The sequence below is a fragment of the Rousettus aegyptiacus genome, unplaced genomic scaffold, assembly GCF_014176215.1.
Source record: "Rousettus aegyptiacus isolate mRouAeg1 unplaced genomic scaffold, mRouAeg1.p scaffold_m13_p_3, whole genome shotgun sequence".
Lineage (NCBI taxonomy): Eukaryota > Metazoa > Chordata > Mammalia > Chiroptera > Pteropodidae > Rousettus > Rousettus aegyptiacus.
In genome coordinates, this window is record NW_023416306.1 from 117585605 (window position 1) to 117605581 (window position 19977).

General features: G+C 37.6%; 2 protein-coding genes across 7 annotated transcripts in view; one reads left to right on the forward strand and one right to left on the reverse strand.

Annotated features, from left to right (window-relative positions):
- The first annotated feature begins 19 nt into the window (after nt 1-19).
- EIF3J (eukaryotic translation initiation factor 3 subunit J) lies at nt 20-16983 on the forward strand. Its single transcript, XM_016136199.2, has 8 exons — nt 20-140; nt 214-317; nt 7825-7879; nt 8384-8475; nt 11681-11795; nt 13705-13866; nt 15489-15562; nt 15909-16983. Exons 1-8 carry the CDS (start codon nt 98-100, stop codon nt 16038-16040), a joined length of 777 nt encoding a protein of 258 aa, XP_015991685.1. The 5' UTR covers nt 20-97; the 3' UTR covers nt 16041-16983.
- Nucleotides 16984-17267: 284 nt separating this feature from the next.
- SPG11 (SPG11 vesicle trafficking associated, spatacsin) overlaps nt 17268-19977 on the reverse strand; it is a 63696-nt gene continuing 60986 nt past the window's right edge. For 3 of the 6 annotated variants that reach the window (XM_016136193.2, XM_016136192.2, XM_016136191.2), the window contains 4 exons: nt 19828-19916; nt 19475-19630; nt 18656-18807; nt 17268-18194 (listed from right to left, as the gene is read on the reverse strand). In XM_016136193.2, coding sequence (XP_015991679.2) covers nt 18014-18194; nt 18656-18807; nt 19475-19630; nt 19828-19916 — 578 coding nt within the window. In that variant the 3' untranslated portion in view covers nt 17268-18013. Of the gene's footprint in view, nt 18195-18655; nt 19631-19827; nt 19917-19977 lie in introns of those variants that run through there. The other 3 variants (XR_001595794.2, XM_016136194.2, XM_036238823.1) reach the window with 3 other exon arrangements.

Genomic DNA, 19977 nt, shown 5'->3' on the forward strand with positions numbered 1-19977 from the left:
CTCCGCGCGGGCCAACGAGAGCAAATCCAGTGACTCACCTCCGCCGCACTAACTCCTCGCTGGCTCTCCCTTCACACACGCTCACACCCGGCTCGAGATGGCGGCGGCAGCGGCAGCGGCAGGGGACTCTGACTCCTGGGGTGAGGAGAAGTTCCGGGGGCAGGACCCGGGCCAGCACTAGCAGGCACTAACGCGGCTTGCTCTCTCCCGTAGACGCGGACACGTTCTCCGTGGAAGACCCGGTTCGGAAGGTGGGGGGCGGCGGCACCGCCGGCGGAGACCGCTGGGAAGGGGAGGACGAGGACGAGGACGTCAAGGTGGGTGCGGGCCGGGGCTCCGGGCAGCACGGGAGGGGACTGACACCGTCGCGGGTGGGCTTGCCCGCCCAAGGGCAGGCGAGTGGGCTCTGGGCCCAGAGGCGCCGCCCTGGCCTGCGGGCTGTGAGTCCAGGCGCGAGCATAGGGCCCGGAGATGCCCTCTTCCCTTCCGCTCGCCGTCCATATGGGCCGGAGACGGGCAGCGTGGCCTTTAGAACTCGCTTGGCGAGAGCGGCGGCGGCCCCGGACCCAACCTTTCTTTGAAGGTCCGCGCCTCGGCCTGGATCCCACCCGCCAACTGGCGACGAGAGGTGACAGCCGTGGCCCGGCCGGCCCACGTGCAAACTTCGCAGTCTAGAGCTGTTCGCCAGGATGAGACTGGGAAGTTGGGGATTGAGCCCCATGACATTTCCCATATGGAAAAAAACGCAACCCACCTGCCTTTTCGAGCTCAAGTCTCCCCAGGGCCAGTAATTCACTTAATGTCCCCTTAAGGTCCATTTGAAGAGTTTGAATAATTAGATGAGTGAAATATTGTGACTTAATTTTAACTTTTTTCACACGAGAAGTAGAAACAGTAAAATAAAATAACTTTTGGCTTCCCTTCCTACACTCTGTGGTAAAAGAATGAACTGAGTACTGAGATAGCCATAAGTTACTGGTCCACACAGCGACCTGAAAAATGTAGTTGGTAGAGGGACTTATTAATGTACACACAAACGACGCCTAAGAAGGTATGGAAGATTTGGTGGTCGGAGTAGAGAGGCCAGTGCTTGTTTTTTTTTCCTATGCCTTGTAGATCTTAACCAGATGTACCTTCTTCGTTTGTTTTTGAAAACTCCTGGGAGCTCATCAGATGACATGATTACTGCCTTAACAAAGTTCTCAAAGTCTTTTCATATTTGTGCAGATAAGTTTAGTATGAATTGGAAAGTGGTATTTCATGGTGTTGATTCATTTGGTGAATGTTTGGCTCTCCTACCTTCTACCCTTTAGCATATACTCAGAACCCTGTAAATCCTTCTGCTTTGTTTGAAAAAGCTGGATAATCACTATTAACTTAATATTAATACTGCTTTGCTTTGGACTTTACCCTTTTCTCCTGAGTCTGATGAGGTGAATGTCCAATTTATTGAACAGTGTGAGGTTCAGAAATGATAGGAGCTTTGCACCCACGTTGGAGTTGTTAAATGGATAGCACTATTGTGAAGATACTTTGATGCTTCATTTGCATGTTGTATAGACATGGGAATGGATCCTGTTGACAGCCTCATTGCAAGATATCAGTTAATTAGCTGTTAGACATTGTAGCAGATTTTCTGTTTTGAGCCTTTAGTTCAGATTTGTGCTTTGATTTTTTCTATTCATACTGGATGCAGCAGTTAGGACATCGTTGTGAAAATTGGGAATTTTATCTAATGAGAAGAAAAGATTAATAAGGAAAAGAGTACCGGAAAATAAAGTTTGAATGGAGTAGTCTGGATTGATATGAAGTAGACTGCCTGAGATTATTATCTAAATGGTGTCAATCCCGATAAATATAATTCTGACCACTTGGAACTAATTTGGAGATTTACAAGTTGTAAGGGACCATAAAGGTCAACCTGTTCAGTCACTCAATGCAGAATTAATTTCTTTTATACAAGCAGCTTATTTCTTTTACGTAAACTTTGCAGTCAATCTTGGAAAAGAAAGCTAAACTTGTACATTTTATTTCTGAGTTGAAACGTTGGTTTATTTCTGTTGAGCTCCAAGATTCCCAAGATGTATCCATGGAATAGTTTAATTCCTGGCCTTTGGAATCAGACAAACCTGGATTTATATTGTTGCTGTGACATTTTCTACATTTGTGGTCATAAATGAGTTTTTTAGTTTTAGTTTCCCAATCTGTAAATTGTCATTATTGGAGCTACCTCAGGGGTTTAAATGAGATAGTCTATGAAGATTAAGCAGAGTTCCCTGGGACTTGGTCAACACTCAGTAAATGTTAATTCTCTTTCACTTCAAAATGTAGTTTAAATTTTTCTGGCTAATTGGAAAATATGCTTAGGCTTTTTAAACCTAGTATCAGGGGTTTATTTTTTTTTTTTTGCCACATTTTATGATTTTCTAAGCTCTCTCCACAGTGGCTATTTACAGTGACTTTTCTTTTGAATGGAGTGACCATGTTTATCAAGCAAATTTTTGCTTGCTCAGAGGTTACCAATTTAGAGTTGAATTTTGTCACTTTCGATGGTAGTAATATCAAATTCTGGATTCTAACGTGTTAGTACCCAATCTTTTTGTAGGGAGATGCAAACAAGGCTTAGTTTCCATGAGATTGAATAATCATAGTCCTTAATATAACATGTGAACTTTTTAAGTCTTCAAAAGGTATGTGGAAGCAGAGTAAGTTCTTTAGTTTATGTTAGTATCTAGTGTTTAACCTTGAAGAATATAATGTCATTTGTAATGTTCTGAGAAATGAAAGGAAAAACAAGTCTTCGTTACAGTAATTTGCTCCAGTAGTTTACTGTTTTTCAGTAGACATAGCATTTTGCTGCCCTTGACTTTTCAGATAGCTGTCTGGCAGTGGCAGAAGTGGATCTGGGTAAAACTGTAGAGTAATTAGTATTCATGAAAGGGAAAAGCCTATGCTTTTTCCAGTTGAAAAGGTGAGAACTAGGGAGCATACTTTCCTGTCACCTTGGCTTTATTTTACTTTTCTTACTATACTGTTGTTACATAGAGGCAGTGGGGGAAGTTGTTCACTTGGTATATGTCACTGGACTCCTTCCCAATTGCTGGAATGATACATAGGCTGTGTTGACAAGAGGCAGTGAGTACCTCCCCACTATAAGCAGTGACAATACAACTTTTACGCTATTTTACTAGGCTCCTAGCATTTCAATAGTACAGATTAGAAGCTAGATGTAGTCAAAGGGTATAGAGTTTATTTTGAGAAAACTTTTGGTTGTATTCAGCCATCTCAGTCGTTTGCTTCTATAATAACATCGTGAAATTTCTTAGAAAGATCCTAGAGAACTGATTTAGTTGAAAACTGCCTGCCTCATTCTATCCATAAACCGTCCATTAGGCTTCTTTGTGGGTTAATAGTTTGAATCTACCCACGTAAGGACATTTTTCAAGCATTGGAAACAGCACTTCTTAAGACAGGAGCTATATTTCAGAGAAATGGGAGATTATTGGGAAATACTCAGAAGGGGGCATTTTGCCAGGAAATGGCTATCTTGGAGTGTGTGTGTTTAACTTATGAAAAATTCCAAGCATATAGAAGTAGAAAAATTTAATAAATCTATGGCCAGTCTTATTCTATATCTCTGCTTACTGTTCTCCTCCAGACAATTTTTAAGAAGATCTCAATTATATTATTTCAATATCCTGACAATTTTTATAGATTTAAGTTTTTAATTAGGAAACATTTGTTATTGAAAAATATTTACCTACTCTATTTGTCATGCTGATCCACTGAAAATAAATAAGCCACTTGTTTAGAGTTCAGTGTCTTGATTGTGATCTTGCTTAGCCAGGAATTTAAAATAGGATTGATTGATAATAGTTCTGAATATGAGACAGGTAGTCATTGAGATGGAATTCAACTGAGTGATAAACCTTATGTAGTAGGATGTTAAAAACTTAATGAGTTGAGTTAAATGAATAACTTGGCTTCCAGAGACCAGCACAGTTCTGAGATGATGAAAGGACATTTGAACTTATTTTAAAAACTGAACTTTGCTGGGAAGTCCAGCCTTCTCAGAAACACTGTTACAGAGTTCTAAGGCCTCTCAGCAGGTCAGTACATCTTACAGAACACCAGTAAAAGGCTTTTTTTTTTTTTCTTCCTGCAAAAGGTTATGCTTTATCTATACTATTTAAAGAAAAAGGGGGAAGGAATATATATATGTTAGTGGGCTATTGCTATGGGGCATAAGAATTTTACTGCTCTTTTAAGCTATTTCTATTTGATGATCTATAAATATACCTTGCCTAAGTTGGAAAGCATTGCCAGCCCTGTGTTCTCTCATTGCATGTGACATTCTGTAGTTGTACATTATAAAAATGACAGACCAGCCAACTACTGGCCACATTGTTAGAAATAAAAAAGCAGGTTTAAAATTTTTCTGGTTTTCAACTCTTAGTTCAGCTGGGAAGGTTTTAAACTTAAAAAGCAGCCATCTCTTTCAGAGAAATGGCTCAAATGATACTGGGTGTGTATCTGTAGAACAAGAATACAGATGAGCAAGTAGTAGTTTATACAAAGCTTCTGTTCTGAGGAAGCTAGCCATTTTAGGAGAGCAGCTTGGGTAATTCTTTTAGAGATAAATTGGATATAATAGGTACCAGTTTATTGGCTTTATTATCAAAGATTTATTACCAAAAATAATTGGGTAAGGAATTTAATTGGATATTGATAGGTAGTTTCTTGAAGCAAATAACCATTTGAGCTTACTAAATTGTAGACACACTCCCTATTTTAAATGTTAATTTTAGGTCGTTCGGAATCCTTTTTGCATTTTATTTGAATTTGTTGTCAGCATTTATGAAGTCCTACTGTTTACGGGAAATTGGGCAGACTTAGGCATTCTACTTGATGTTTACTGTTAGGGCACTTGCAAATTCTATAACTAAGGAAACAAAAAGGAAACAAAAACTCTTTAAGTTCCTGGGGAGAGAGCTACCTGGCCTTTTGCTTTTGGAATTATATCTATTTGGAAATGTGACCAGTCTTTTTTTGCTGATATCACTATGCTCCCTCCTTTAGGTACTTGTCCCTGGTATGGTAGTAACTTCAGGGCAGACGTGTTTCCAGCACTCTGGGGTGAGGGTGACAGGCAAGGAAGGTATGCCTTTCAATTGTTCTTTTGTGCACTGAGGAGCAGATGTCATGGTAGTTACCAGGACTTGTTAGAAACTACTGCTTTTGCTACTAAAATCCACTCTTGTGAAATTCAAAGTAGCCTTCTTATGTCTGGCTGCTGGGACAGTTGAACTTGACTGCCTGGGATAAGGTTTATGCATTGATGGGGAAGCCAGGGACAGGGATAGGGGTGGGACATAGAGTTAGTATGAATGAGATAGCAGTGATATGGGTGTGGTGCAGGTGATGTTTTACTGGGAAAGGAAATGAGGAATCTCAGCATTGAAAAAAAATGCTCTTCTGTTGCTTCTGTTTTCTCTAAATTGGAATTATTGGGATGGAGCTGCTTATTTCAGCCATATCTCTCCCCTCTTATCCTCTCAGTACCTGAGGCTTCTAGTTTCTTAAAATTAGTAGAAAACCATCACAGGCTGTTTGAGTTAGGTAACTGATATAGTTGTGGCTAGGCATATCTTCTTAGTGTGTGCCATAAGCCTTCTCTTTGATGAGATTCCCTGAGATTTCAAGGGAGCTCATTCAGAGCTAATTGAAAGAACAAATTTTGGTAGGGAGGAACCTAGTTCCCAAATAGTTATTTTATACTTTAGGGCTCAGGTAAAAAGTCACATGTTTACCGCGACACTTTAAAGGAACTTTGGTCCATTGAGAACTGGTTACTTCGTTGTTTTTCACTGAGATTGTGGGGTAGCTATCTCTGGGTCTTAGTGTCCTTGTCTGTAAAATGGGGATTATACCATTTTTTTCCCCAAGGTATATACACATTTTATTTTTAAAAGTTTACAGTTTTCATTGTATACAACCATTAAGAGGTTATAGTCAGAGGAGGCATTTGTCCTGTTGACAGAAGTGTCCACTAGATCATCACAATGCAAGCAAAAAGGTGGAAGGGAGGTAGGACTTTTGTGAGGGTTAACTGTTACTTAACATGAAAGCCCTTTGTAGAGTGCAAAGTAAGCACTCCATAAATGCTATCATTATTATCATTATTTTCATCAGTATTAGTAGAGAGTTTTAAATACGCATCCCCTAGAAGTAAGCAAATGCCCCTCCTGTCTGAAGACTGCCGAAGCAGCATATCACTCACAGATCCAGCTCTGCTATGTTCTGTGAAGATTAAAACAACAACAAAGAATGTCTGGTAGTTAACTTTTATTTTTAGCTCTCCAGTTCCTTCTGTACTATGATATATTGATACAAGGACTTAAGCAAAACAGCAAGGTAATGCAAATATTTGCTATCTAATTTCTAACTCCAGTATCTCAGATGTCCAAAGCAATGACTAGCTCGTTTGCTTTTTAGTCTGTTAACTCTGAACTGTGGGTTAAATTGCCAAGGAAAGACGAGTATAAAAATATTTTTACTTTTATACCAGGTTTTCATACTCTACTTGAAGACCCCATGGCCAACTTAAATTAGGATTTTTTTCTTTGATGAACTTAGATTTTTAAGAATCAAGGCTTGGTTAGTTTATATACCTAGACTGATTTAGGTTTATGATGTCTTGTTATAAAACCAGCATAGTTATGACACATTAGTCAGCCTCTGCATCTTCCAGTAGCGTCAGGGCCTCCTGCTCTGCATCTGCCATCCTGTGGCTCAGCTTCAAATGGCGTGTCATAGTGTGCCTGGTGGTTGCTGAGACAATGACTAGGTTACCTATAGGTTAAAGCCCTACTTAAATATAGTGCTGCGTCTGTCCTTAACCTCAAACCTTGTAAATTCTGTGGAGCCTTTAGAAATTTATTTGGTAAATCAGTTTCTTTTTAGTTCAGCAACTGTCTTAGGCGTAGAAAAGACCAAATATAGATCCACCTTAAAGTGCCCAACCCAAGTTAGGAAGTGTATTCCATGAAGCTGTTCATCACTTCCTGACTCCTCTTAAATACTGTGCTTAAGTATTAATGTAGATTTACTTCATTAACAACCAGGGTTGTGTTGTAGGGAATATTGCTTGAAGTAACTGAGCCATTGGCTAGAATGTCGGCTGTTTTTACATTTGGGAAGGTAATTATAAAATCCACGATTTATTATTTTAAAACAACTGACTTTAAGAGAGGCTGTAAGTTTGGTTCAATTGTTGCCACTATTCATATCACACTCTAGAGGCTTAGCTAGTGCAGTTAGATAAAAGAAATCAATTGTTAAGACATAAGAACTGGTAAAGAAGTAATCACTTGTTTGCAGATGATATTATAGTATACCTGGAAAACCCCAGAGAATCAATAATAAAACTTAAGTGATAAATGAATTCAGCAAGAGAGCAGGATCTAAAATTAACATACGAAAACTAATAGCCTTTCTATACACAAATAATAACCAGTTAGAGTATATAAAAGGGAAAAAAGCTATTTACAGTACTAACACAGAATATGAAATACCTGGGAATAAACCTAAAGAGAAATGTGCAAACCTTTAAAAGACTTGAACAAATGGAAAGACAACCCTTTTTCTTGGCTACGGGGCAGCTCAACATTATAATGTCATTTGTCCAACACTAATTTATAAATTTAATGCATTACCAAAAAAAATACCAACAACTTTGTTTCTATGGAGTCAGACAAGTTGATAATAAAGTTGACATGGAAAAGGAAATGTGCAAGAAATATTAATGGAGGTCCTTTTCTTTAGGATAACTGGGATGATGACGACGAAGAAAAAAAAGAGGAAGCAGAAGTAAAACCAGGTGAGCCACTGGGGTTCCTCCATTTTTAGTTTTATATCTTGCTGAGCATCTGGTATTTATGTTAAGACAAATGATAAAATGCTCAAAAAATTGAAAATTTTGGTTTTTAGAAACCAAGCCTCTTCCATTCCCACTTTCTTCTTTTCTCCCTACGTCTCTTGTCTCCTCTCAAAACATACTCAGATTAGATACCTCCTGTTTTTCTGTTGAGTGCTATTGTCAGGAGGAGACAGTAGAGAGTGCGGCATCATAGTTGTATGATCTAAGTCCTGCCTAAAGGACTGTGGTGAAATATGAAGGAAGATGTTTGGACTTTAGGAGTCAGGATAGAAAGGAAAAAGGAAGAGTCCCAGAACTTGTTAATTCTCATTTGCCAGGAAATCACCATATGAAATTGGAGCTGGGAGAGGTTTGATCTCTTGAAGTATACAAGTGTCGTGTCTATCTCATCCATAAACTGGAAAATATTCAAGATAACTGATTAAAACATTCCTTTACTTTCAGAAGTCAAAATTTCAGAGAAGAAAAAAATAACAGAGAAGATAAAAGAGAAAGAACGGCAACAAAAGAAAAGACAAGAAGAAATTAAAAAGAGAGTAAGTACTATTCATTTTCTAAAATACAGAATTCTCACATAGTAGTGGTTCAGTGACTTAACAGGAGTAAATATTACCTAGAAATTGAAAGTGCTTCATAAAGACTTTAAATTGAGACCATCAGATAAGTGAATCCCAAACTGAATTTATGGTTTTTGCACAAAGAAACCAAACCCAGAAGCTTAGAATGCCTTTTTTCACAAACATTCGAGAACAGTCAGGATTGTGTAGTGACCACTGTCAGTGATTTTTTGCCAGTGTTTGCAGTTCTTTCTAGTTGTGAGTAGTCTTTATTTGCCATGTACTTATTGAGCGAAATACAAAACACATTCGTTTCTCTGCCATGTACTATGTGTTTTTGTCCTTGATTATCTGGAGCAAGGTCAGGAATAGTATATTAACTTAATTGTTTTTTTGATAGAAAACAACAGCTACATGATTCAAAAATCAGTATTAAGAAGCACTCCTAATGTATCACTCATTTACCCTGTTCTCTCCCTCTACCCTGTAACTAAATATTGGTTACTTATGTCTCCAAAGTGTCTACATTTTTGGATACAACTTTATATTCTTAATTTTTTTTAAAGTTTTTGCCTGTACTTCATATATCATGGAGATCTTTCTATATCAGGTTATAGAGTGCTTTATTTTTTCTTCTCATTAAGAAAAATTTCAAACATAAAAGTAGAAAAAATAGCATAATGAATAATCGTACACATCACCTAAATTTAATATTTTGCCATATTTGCTTCATCTATTCTTTTTTTTCCTAAAATATAATCAAGTAACATTATGCATTTTACAATTGTCCCGAAATGTCTTTTACATGTGGTTCGTTCAGACAAGGACCTTGCATTGCATTTGGTTGTTAATGTATCCTAAGTCTTCTTGATCGTCTCTCTTTAAAATGATGTCGACTTATTGAAGAGAACAGGCCAGTTGTCTTGCAAAACATCCCACCTTCTAGATTTGTCTGATTGCTCCCTTATAGTTGCAATTTCCTGTAACTTGGGAGTTAAGTCTAAAAGTTTGATTGGATTTAGATTAAACACTTGGTCAGAGTATTTTAGAGGTATTGCTATGTGTTTCATATTGTATCACATCACATCACATCAGGGTCATATAATGTCTCCTATTAGTGATCCCAAAATTGATCACTGACTTAAGGTGGTACCAGCCTGATTCTTCTCATGTAAAAATATTCCTTCTTACAAGTATTACAGTTTCACATCAAATTCTAATTGTATCATTGATGATCATTCCCTAATTATTTCATTAGGTATTACAGAGTGGTGATTTTTCTCATTCTATGACTTCTGTTTTTTTTAATTGCTAGCGTTTCTCTTCCTTTGTTATTTGGTTACTTTGAATATGGTTTGTACTAGAAAGACAAAAGTAAATTTTAACTGCTGATTTTCAGAGAAAAAGTGGGGATGTGATAACTTCAAATGGTGAAAAATGAGGGAATTTTATGGGTTTACTTTTTAATTTTTGAGTAAATTTATGGACTTACAGGTTTTTATAAATTCATTGTTTTACTAATTTTTTTTTTTTTTTTGATGCTTAAATTGTCTCAACTTTGACCAGTAGGAGTCCTTTTAAATGGTTCCTATCTTCATCCTTTTGACAGAACCCCATTAGTCTTTGAAAGCTTCCTTGTTTTCTGGCACAGTGAGAAGTGCCACATTCACCTGGTAAACTCCCTTAAGTCTGAAGTCAGCTACTTTCCTCAGGTTTCTTTTGGTGGAAAATGATTAGAAGCCAAATGTAGGTACTTGTAGTACTCGGTAGTATTGAGGTAGCCTTGCTGTCCAGAACCTTTTCATGAATGAAGGTAGGAAATGTTAGGCGGGGGGCGGGGGGAGAGGGAGAGAGAGATTGAGAGATTGAGATTTTTTCTTATTCTGACAGTCCTGGTTGTTTTCCTTGATTCCTTTTTGGGCTTTGTTTCTTTTTAATGTTAAGGTTTGTATTCAATTGTACATGTTCAGAGGTCAAAAGTTGTATAAATTGGATCTTTCTTGGTCACTGAAGTTACAATTATACTGTTGTATCTTAATACTAGTTTGTAACCTTAGGTTAGTTTAAGTATACTCTGTTTATCTTAGGCCAGGCATTGAGTTAAGATATATTTAGTTTTGATGCAGGAAATACTTAATGACATCCAGATCTAAGACAGTTAAGTGGAGATATTTCCCTTTTTCTTTCTAGGAAGTGTTCAGAGATTTCCTAATTTGGTTTAATGACTTTTCTCATTTCATCTTCTCCATGAGAATAAAATGATCCATTTCAGAAGTGGACTTCTATGTCAAAATCTTCAAACCATACAGGCATGGATAACCATGAATGTCAAATTCCCTTCACTTTTTTCAACTTCTATAAATATTATTGAAGATGTCTCATAGTAAAAGTAATACTTATTTGTTGTAGACAGTTATATCACAGTATATATACAAATAATGTACACTAAACTGCTGTCATTTCAGAGGGGTGTGATTGGGAAATAAGTGATGACTTCTATAGTGTTTTTAAATTTGTTACAATGACAACATTACTTTTTTAATGGTACAAAGTAATAGGAAAAGATTGAGGGGAAATGTTTTTCTGATTCTTTAAAAAACATTTTTTATGTCTGCATAGTATTGACATAGTATTGGCATGTGGATACGCCATACTTTAACCATTCTGTTGAACGAATTAGTTGTTTCTAAATTTATTTGAAATGACAATACCTTACTGAACATCATCCTTGAGGTTAAAATTTGAGTGCATCTTTGGTTTCTTAAGATAAACACCTAGAAGTGGAATTATTTGATTAAAGCATATAAAAATATTTTAAGACGTGTACATATTACCAAGTTGTCCTAGGAATTCAGTGTTACCGGCAGTATGTGAGAATGCTATTTTCACTTTGTCTACAGTCTCCTTATTTTTCAAACAAGCTATAGCTGTCCCATTATCGTAAGCTGTATTAACCTTCTGTTACCATAGGCAGGTTGCTTAACTTTTCTGTGCTCAGATTTTTTTCCTGTGACATTTGGATAAGAATTTCTAAAGTGTTTAGAAGAATGCTGAAATAGTTTGTAAATGCTTTTATGTGTTTGTCACTATTTATGTGTGCTTATAAAAAATTGCATAATACAGATGTACAGGGTCCACCCATCATAATCTGAGCCCTTTTAAAATTTCATTTGTCTCATTTTAGTTAGAAGAACCTGAAGAACCTAAAGTGCTAACACCAGAAGAACAATTAGCAGATAAGCTGCGGCTAAAGAAATTACAGGAAGAATCAGACCTCGAATTAGCAAAAGAAACTTTTGGTAAGTGGGGGTGTGACCGCAGTATAGTATTGAGGTTCCAAGTGAATACTGTGGAAGTCTTACTAGTTATGAAAGTTCAGAAAATGTTTTTTGAAGAAGCATGATACTGGCTAATTTAGATATTAGCAAGCAGTTTTTATTCTCATTAATTTTGAGATATTACCCAAGGTAGAATGAGATAACACGTTCAGATTCTTGAATAATTTATCTGAGTATCAGATAAAAGATTATTAAGACAAAATTTAAAGCAGCAGACCCACATAAAGTATACTCCTGCTTTAAATGTATTCATCACCTGGATGAAATTTGGATGAAACATGACGTCTGTAGCATTAAGATTTAAATAGTGAACTGCCTTTTAAGTCTGGATAAGACTTAGATAATAGCATGCTGGTTTGTGGGGGCATGCAGCTTTAGCTGTGCTGTCTTGTACTCGGGATAATTCCTTTCTGCAACCCTTCTTGTCCTCACCGTGTCCTATCTTTTAGAAGGCTTTCATTTCTGTGAGCCATGCCTGCAGCTATGGTTTGTGCATGAGATAAAAGACATGTTCAGGATCCTGTAAATAGATAAGTTCAGAGTGTTCATGGGGAGAGTTACATGGCACAGAGGGTAAAAGAAACATGGCCAGAAAAATAGTTAAAAACTCTCACTTTGTTTAACCCAGTTTGTTGTTCTCATTGCCTATTGAGTAGTTTGCAGAGTAGAAGATCATACTGAAACAGTTAAATAACTTTGAAAGTGAAACCTAGAGCCACAAAGAATCTAGCTCCCCCTGTCTTCTCTCTTCTTTAAAATGGATCAGGCAGGCCGACTGCAGTGATCATTCCATCTTTCCATGAGAAATGTGACCTTATATCTCAGTGAGTTGCTAGCAATCTCAAGTTGCTATGTATGCTCCTGTACACTGATGTGTGCTTGGAATGTCTTAACTGCACTCATCTCATTACAGAGGGCACTCAGCCATTATCCTGTGTCTTCATAAGATAGTAAAAGCCACCATGTGTTTATTAAAGAGAAGGATTTATGCAGTACCCATAATCCTAATATGGGATACCAATTACAGATTAAAAGGCAAAAACATGCATTCATACAGTCATCATTTGGTTAATAAGATTTGTGTTGTTTCTCATACTTAAAATACTTAATCAGTGATACTGATAATAAGTAATTTACTTGACTATTGTGGAGGCTATGGAAGCATACCGTCTCTTAGCCTAGAATCCTTTTAGGACAGATTAATTTTTCTGTTGGGATTTAACATGTGGTTCATTAGCTGGATACTTTCACAGGAACCATCTTTTTTTTATTCCATCTCTTTACTATGGGCTGTTCTTGGACAAATGCTTAAGAGCATCCTGCCAGGGACTCCTTTGGCAGCCTTAGTGAACCTTTGGGCCCCTTCATCATATGATGTTTTTAAATGCATAAAATAAAACACAGAGGATGTTACTTTTAAAAGAAATCTTTAGATTGGAATAGGTCTCAAGATATTAAAATAATTTGTGATAATTATGTGCTTCTTAATGCATTAAATAAGATCTAGGGCAGGTTTAATAAGTTAATATAATTTGAAAGTAATGATGACTGAAAAATATTTCAAGATATCTGTGACAACTGTAAGTATCTGATGTCTAGTGGTAGCAGTCCGGTTTCACTAGTACCACTGTTATTTTTTTGCCTGTAATAAAAATGGAAGGAAATACTAAATTAGAGGTTAGTAAATATAAAAGCAGTAATCTTTTTTTCTGATCCAAATTCACAGACGCCCTATTTCTGTTCAAGGACTCCAGTGGACTCAGGTTAAAAAATCTCACCTTTGGAATGAAATAGCAGAATTATTCAGAACTAATTGGTTTATAAACTTTTAAAAATCTTTGATATTTTAAGTGTTCTCTTTCTCTTATAGGTGTTACAAATACAGTTTATGGCATAGATGCTATGAACCCATCTTCAAGAGATGACTTCACAGAGTTTGGAAAATTACTAAAAGATAAGATTACACAATATGAAAAGTCACTATATTATGCCAGTTTTTTGGAAGCCTTAGTTCGAGATGTTTGTATTTCATGTAAGTAATTCTAATCTTTTCTCTCTGGGTGGATTTTAGTAAGGCCACATCATACTCAGGAGGATAGAGGTTGATTTGAGGTAGGGGGTGGGGGGTGGCAGGAGGTGAAAGTGGGGTGGGAATGCTATAATCTGTATTATAGATTATAGGGGGTCCTCAACCTTTTGGTACCAGAGACTGGTGCTCCTATGAGAATCTAATAATGCCTGATGATCTGAGGTGGAGCTGAGGCAGTGATGCTAGCACTGGGGGAGTGGCTGTAAATGCAAATGAAGCTTTGCTTGCTGGCCTGCCACTCACCTCCTACTGTGTGGCCCTGTACCTAACAGGCCACAGACCTATATTGGTCCATGGCCTGGGGGTTGGGGACCCTTGATACAGATTTAGGATTTGCTTGTTAGCAGTTAACTGTGGGATGTTTTTCTGTAAATATACAATGAGTTTGAGTGATTTTGTTCATTTTTTGAGACTTTTTTGTTTTTATAATGGCATCCCAAAGAAACATCCGAGGTTTGTTGGCACAGCAGCTAATAAAACTAGATTATTCTTTTATCTAATTAGATCTTGAAAAGGGCTAGGAAGTGTCTTTTGGAGAAAATGCTGCCTGGGCATACAAGATTTTATTGCTGAGACCAGCAATAAACAGCAAGTGTCTTCATTTTACAAATGAGGAAGCTTGTGACCAGGTGCAGTTGCTCAAGAGAGCTGGCACCTATTCTCTGGGTCTATGGGTGTGGTGCCTTGTCCTGAGAGGAGTCACATATTTTAGGGGCAGGGCGTGTGGGAATGACAACCAGGGGTGGTGCAGCACTAACGTGGAAAGGACTGGTTTTGCTAGTATTTACTATTTTTAAGATTGAGAAAGATGAGTTGTATATAATGGATTTTAAATTAGTTTTGAGAAATTACTAAGCTGGGGGTTCTGAATCTGATCAGTGATAGACCCATAGTTGGTATTTTTCTACATGTACTATTTTCCTGTTTTAAAAGGTGCTCTCAAATCAAACTGACCACTTTTTTGGTAGCTAAAAACTGGTGTCTGTTTTCAGCTTTATATTTTTATAAAGATGGAAGGATATGTTGTCTACTAAACGGGCTTGTCTCCTGGTAGGACACTGAGATTTCTGAGGTATCTATTTTAATTCTAGTTACTGTGCTAGAAAATGGAGACCCCAGGGGGTGGGAAGTTGTCACCTGTAGGTTTAAGAATTTTAGTTCCATATTCATTTAGCCGCTCTTCATGGGGCATCAAGGATGTGTTATGGGAGGGTACGGTTATCCTCTGCGTGTTCAGACGGGGTAAGGAAGAATGGTAGGGAATGTGGTGAACTTTAAAGACATTTCTAGTTTCTTTGAGCACTGGTGTCTTGGTAATTGCAGGTCATTATAAATTTGTATTGCTGGATTTGCCATTTTACTTTTAAAAAGTGCTGATTTGAGAGCTTGGCCATAGACTGATTTTTTACTATGTTCTGTCAGGAGAAATTCATAACCTTTTCAAAGTTACTAAAGTTAATGATAGATGAGTTAGATTTCCCATAACATGGGGAAGAAGGTATATTTTGCTTTCATTTATTCCAAAAATGCTTAAAAATTGGTGGTATACTTTTTTTTTTTTTTAGTGGAAATTGATGACTTGAAAAAGATTACCAATTCATTGACTGTGCTTTGTAGTGAAAAACAGAAGCAAGAAAAGGTAAGAGCAAGCTGTGTTAAATTAGGATGGCAGTGTGGGCATCATAATCTCAAGTGTAGTAGGAGCCCAACCCTCAAAATTTAGAAGTCTAGCAATTCACCGGTACTGTTTAAATTGTACTAGAACAGGAATGTGAATGCCATTAGTTTCCTTTTGTTTACAGACATGTTCACAGTCTTTTCTGCATTAATGATAGAAATTGCCCTGGGTTAGGTCTGGGATCTCTCTTAGGGAACTTAAAGTTTTTCTGGGACCAGAGGCTTTGGTATCTCCATGAGGGTTGGTATACCAGATAAGATGCCCATGGTAGATAAAGTCTCATAAATTAACTCTCTTTTATCTTTAGCAAAGCAAAGCCAAAAAGAAGAAGAAAGGTGTGGTTCCTGGAGGGGGATTGAAGGCCACCATGAAAGATGATCTGGCAGATTATGGTGGTTATGATGGAGGATATGTACAAGACTATGAAGATTTCATGTGACATTTTCTCTTCTCCTGGTGTTTTTCTGTTGCCCACGATCCCTTCAACATGTAGCACAACTTCCTTTCCTTTCAGTTCTGCCAAATGCTACAATCAGAAGTGCAGTATCTTTTGTGCTGGTTATTTAACCCCTTGACACTTAGGTGCTAATGTGCAAAAGAGGGAACTTGGATCTTGCTGCCAAGGGGTTAAAATTGGGAACCTCAGTTGCTACTAAATCATAGTTAAAAAAAGAAAAAAAAGCCTAATAATGTTGTCATTGTTGCTATTTGATTCTATAGCAGCAGTCACTAAATTGGAAACAAAGGCTGCAACATGACAAAAAAATTGTGTAGTATTTACCAGCACCATTCAGTAATACAGCCTTAACCATACCTCCTTGAACTACTTCATACCTTGTCAAGAAAAGCAGTTTGCAGCCAGGGCATGTGGTGTGCACCTAGTATTAAAATTGCTTTGTCTTAAAATTGAGCGTGAGGATATTAAAAATACATTGTGAAGAAGACTGCTTTATCTCAGTGAAGATACGGCGGCTGAAAAGCACTAGTCTGATACTTAAAAATTAAATGACCAAACCCTCCAACTTTGAAGCTGAAGAAGGTAAACCTCTCCGTTATTGCATTACAAGTTGTGGAATCTCTTGACTGCACAGACTGTCTAGTTGAACAGACTATTCTACTGATGGAGTGCTTCAGATGGGGGAGGGAAACTGCCTGTTTATTTGCCTGATTTAAGTGTCTGAGAAACAAACCTCCTTTGTTCTCCTAGGCTGCAATGGAACAACTTTAAACAGGGTTTTGGCATTTCCTTTCCTTTATAAAACATGCTCAGCAAGTTGCACCAGTTAACTACAGTTTGGTAAATTGTTATGTTAACAATTATGACATCTGCAATGTTTTATAAAGCAACTAATTTAATAAAATCACTATTGTGAGGACTTAAATTTTGTGTTATCTCCCAAGAGATATTTTTGGAAAGTATAGAACCACAGCTCTTGGGACTAGAGTTCTCTATATATTTACAAAGTTTAAGAAATGATGAGTAGTTACAGCTTTAAAACAAAAATGATTTGCCAGGCCCTTAATAGTGTTACCCTAGAACAACAAAGGCATAGGGCTGCCTTCCTCTTATTTATTTGGCGAAAATTATTTGGTTATTTAGATACTAAGGCCTAATTAAGTACCGAGAAAAACTATTTATTTGGAGTAACTGAGCTTATAACTCAGGTTATAGCTATAAGCATAGATTGATCTTTATTCCATATTTTAAGCAATTTAACCAAATCTGTGGTTGGGGTCTTTTTTTTTTTTTTTTTTAAACTACCACACTCAAAAGTAGAGACAGAACAAAAAAATGTTTTAAAATTCTCTTACAAAGTAGGAGCCTCAATCAAAGCTCTGTAGACCACTAAGTGGAAGACAGGACCATCTAAATTATTTGAGAAATTAACAGAAAGTAGTGATTACACAGCAATAATTACAGCAAATAAAGATTGTTTTAAGGCTGACAAGGGCTAAGATTTCCTTAGCAGTTGATAATGACATGCACTGAATTTAAAATCTATTTTATTATAGAGATCAGTTTCTAACTAATGAAAATGTATCATTTGTTCCTTCACTGTGTAAATAATATTAAATTCCTTTGAAACTGGAATCTACAGGCACAGGTATTCTTTAATCAATATTTTATCATTCCTAAAGTAGAAGCCAGCCTGAGGAAGATGGAACTTTTGCTTTTCATGCCAAGAGAGGAACAATCACTTTTGAAATAGGAATTTCCTTGTGAAAACTTTCATTCTTTACCCACTATTCACAAAGGACTGGTATGATCAATTCTGGGGTGTTATAACTTGGAAAACAAAGATCCCAAATGCATTATTCTACTCCACTCACAAACAGCTGTCAGTACCTCATTTCAGTATAAGAAAACAGGCACCAACTTGGCAGTAACCATGTTCATGTCATTGAATCCATCTAACCTGCTAGCATGTCCTTTAGACAGCAACCTGTCTGTGGATCCTTCAGAAGCACATTTACAACATCATAAAATTTGTGTTCGTATGCCAGCTTGTAATACAAGTAGACATCTTCACAATATGTAAGTAACTTCTTCAGGTTTTTCACAACTGTGTCAGTAGGTTGTTGATGTTTACATCTAGACAAACATAAGAATGTACAGGTTAAGGTACTGTATCTTGAGTGAGGGCTGTTAGCTCTGACATGAATCCCTACAAAGGAGATGTTAGATAAAGTCTAGAATTTATCTAAGACTAGCTTTAGGGGATACCTGATGAATACTGAAATTACTTTATTAAAAACATGTCTTAATGTTCACCTTAATTAGAATAAGTTTAGTGCTCCAAAGTTTGACCTATGATGTTTAGTTTCTGGCACCTCAGGCAAGCTGAGTAGCTGTCCTCCCACAATAAGTATAAAACACCATAAGCAAACTTCTCATTCATCGGTTGGCATAAATTTGTTAAAAATCTTGTTCTCTTGAGGTTTCCTGACATCTCTTTGTCATCCCTAGCAGAGGGGTAATCTATAGGCATGTTATCCTTAGCCATAAAATTTTTACCCATGCCTTACCTAAAGCAGAGGCATTTTAGTACTTACTTTTTTGAAATCTCTTCAAATACACTGGAATTTATTAACTTTTGCTGCTTAAATTCTTCCAAGTAATTAAAATCCCCTTTAAGTATCACTTGTTGGTATAGAATTTCAGCCCAATCAGGAACAAAGTCATAGGCCTCAGCTACAATAGAAGCCTTAAAAGGATGGAGGGAATAAGGACACCATTAGAGTCTATTTGATGTAACTGAAGGCACATTGTTCTGGAAAAAAGAAGTACTGTATACTCACAGTGAATGTGAGCATTACTAATCGTGATCAAAGGCTCTATGTATCAAAATTGGTGGAAAGTTTGGTGTTTGTTAGACATTTCCCTTCAACCCCTAAAACCTTTCTTCAGTATTTTTAATCTTCCTTGCAATGGGTTCATTAAACAATATTTTCCCACTAACAGCTGTGTAAAGAACAGTGAAAGGGCTTACTCCTGGATAACCATCCCTCATTAAAGAGCCAGAAGCCCTGACTCCTATGCTAACCCAGGTGCACCATTATGTAAAATGCTGGGGCAAAGGGATGCTTACAGAGTCACTAACAGATGTTCCTCTGAACCACTAAGGAGCAAAAGCCTCTGCTGGCCTAACAGTGTGTCTCACTATTCAATCTTTGTCCACACAACATGCTAGTAAGACACACTACCATAGAAAGGCAATTTCATATGTGAGACAGCTAAGGAGAACAGAACTGTCCTGGTTCTGTCCCTAGCTCTGAGACCTTAAGGAAGTCACTCAACCTCTGAGTCCCATGAGAGGAACAGCAGGAGAGAGAATGTTGGCAGTGCCAGCTAGATTTTTTCTTCTTGCTCACCTGGTAGAACCGAGGCAGGGCCATGATGCAGTCCATCAGCCTGTGGTGGCCCAGGTTGATGAGCATTGTGTTTTGGCCAGTGTTCAGAAAGTGAATCTGCAGTGTTAGCAACTTGGTGAGCCGGTGACAGTGCAGGGCCTGTCGCACGCAGGAGTCCTGAGGGACAAAGATAGAGGGAGGCACAGGTAAAGACTTGCCATCATCTCTTTGAACACTCCAGTAATGAACTTACCCTTTCAGTCCCTAGTTGGCCCATGACTCCTTACCCTTTCATTTGGAAGAGCCCAGGGACAAAATGATCCCTACAATAGACACCAAGCTCCAAAGCCAGTCCAGAATAAGGCTATGGTTACCTTGGCATAACTCTCTGCTGCATCCAGCATCAGAGTCAGGGCTTTTAACAGCAGCTGCTTCAGTTGGTGCCCGTCCTTGAGGCTGTCCTCTGCAGGAGAGTAAAGGAAACTTGTTGAGTGTGTCTGACTCCCAAAGTGGCTACTTTCCAC

Excerpts from the sequence above, each read along its gene's own strand:
- EIF3J (XM_016136199.2), top strand. The coding sequence starts at position 98 with ATGGCGGCGGCAGCGGCAGCGGCAGGGGACTCTGACTCCTGGG. Across the intron at positions 13,867-15,488 it reads TCGAGATGTTTGTATTTCAT|TGGAAATTGATGACTTGAAA; the intron begins GTAAGTAATTCT and ends TTTTTTTTTTAG. Across the intron at positions 15,563-15,908 it reads AAAAACAGAAGCAAGAAAAG|CAAAGCAAAGCCAAAAAGAA; the intron begins GTAAGAGCAAGC and ends TTTTATCTTTAG.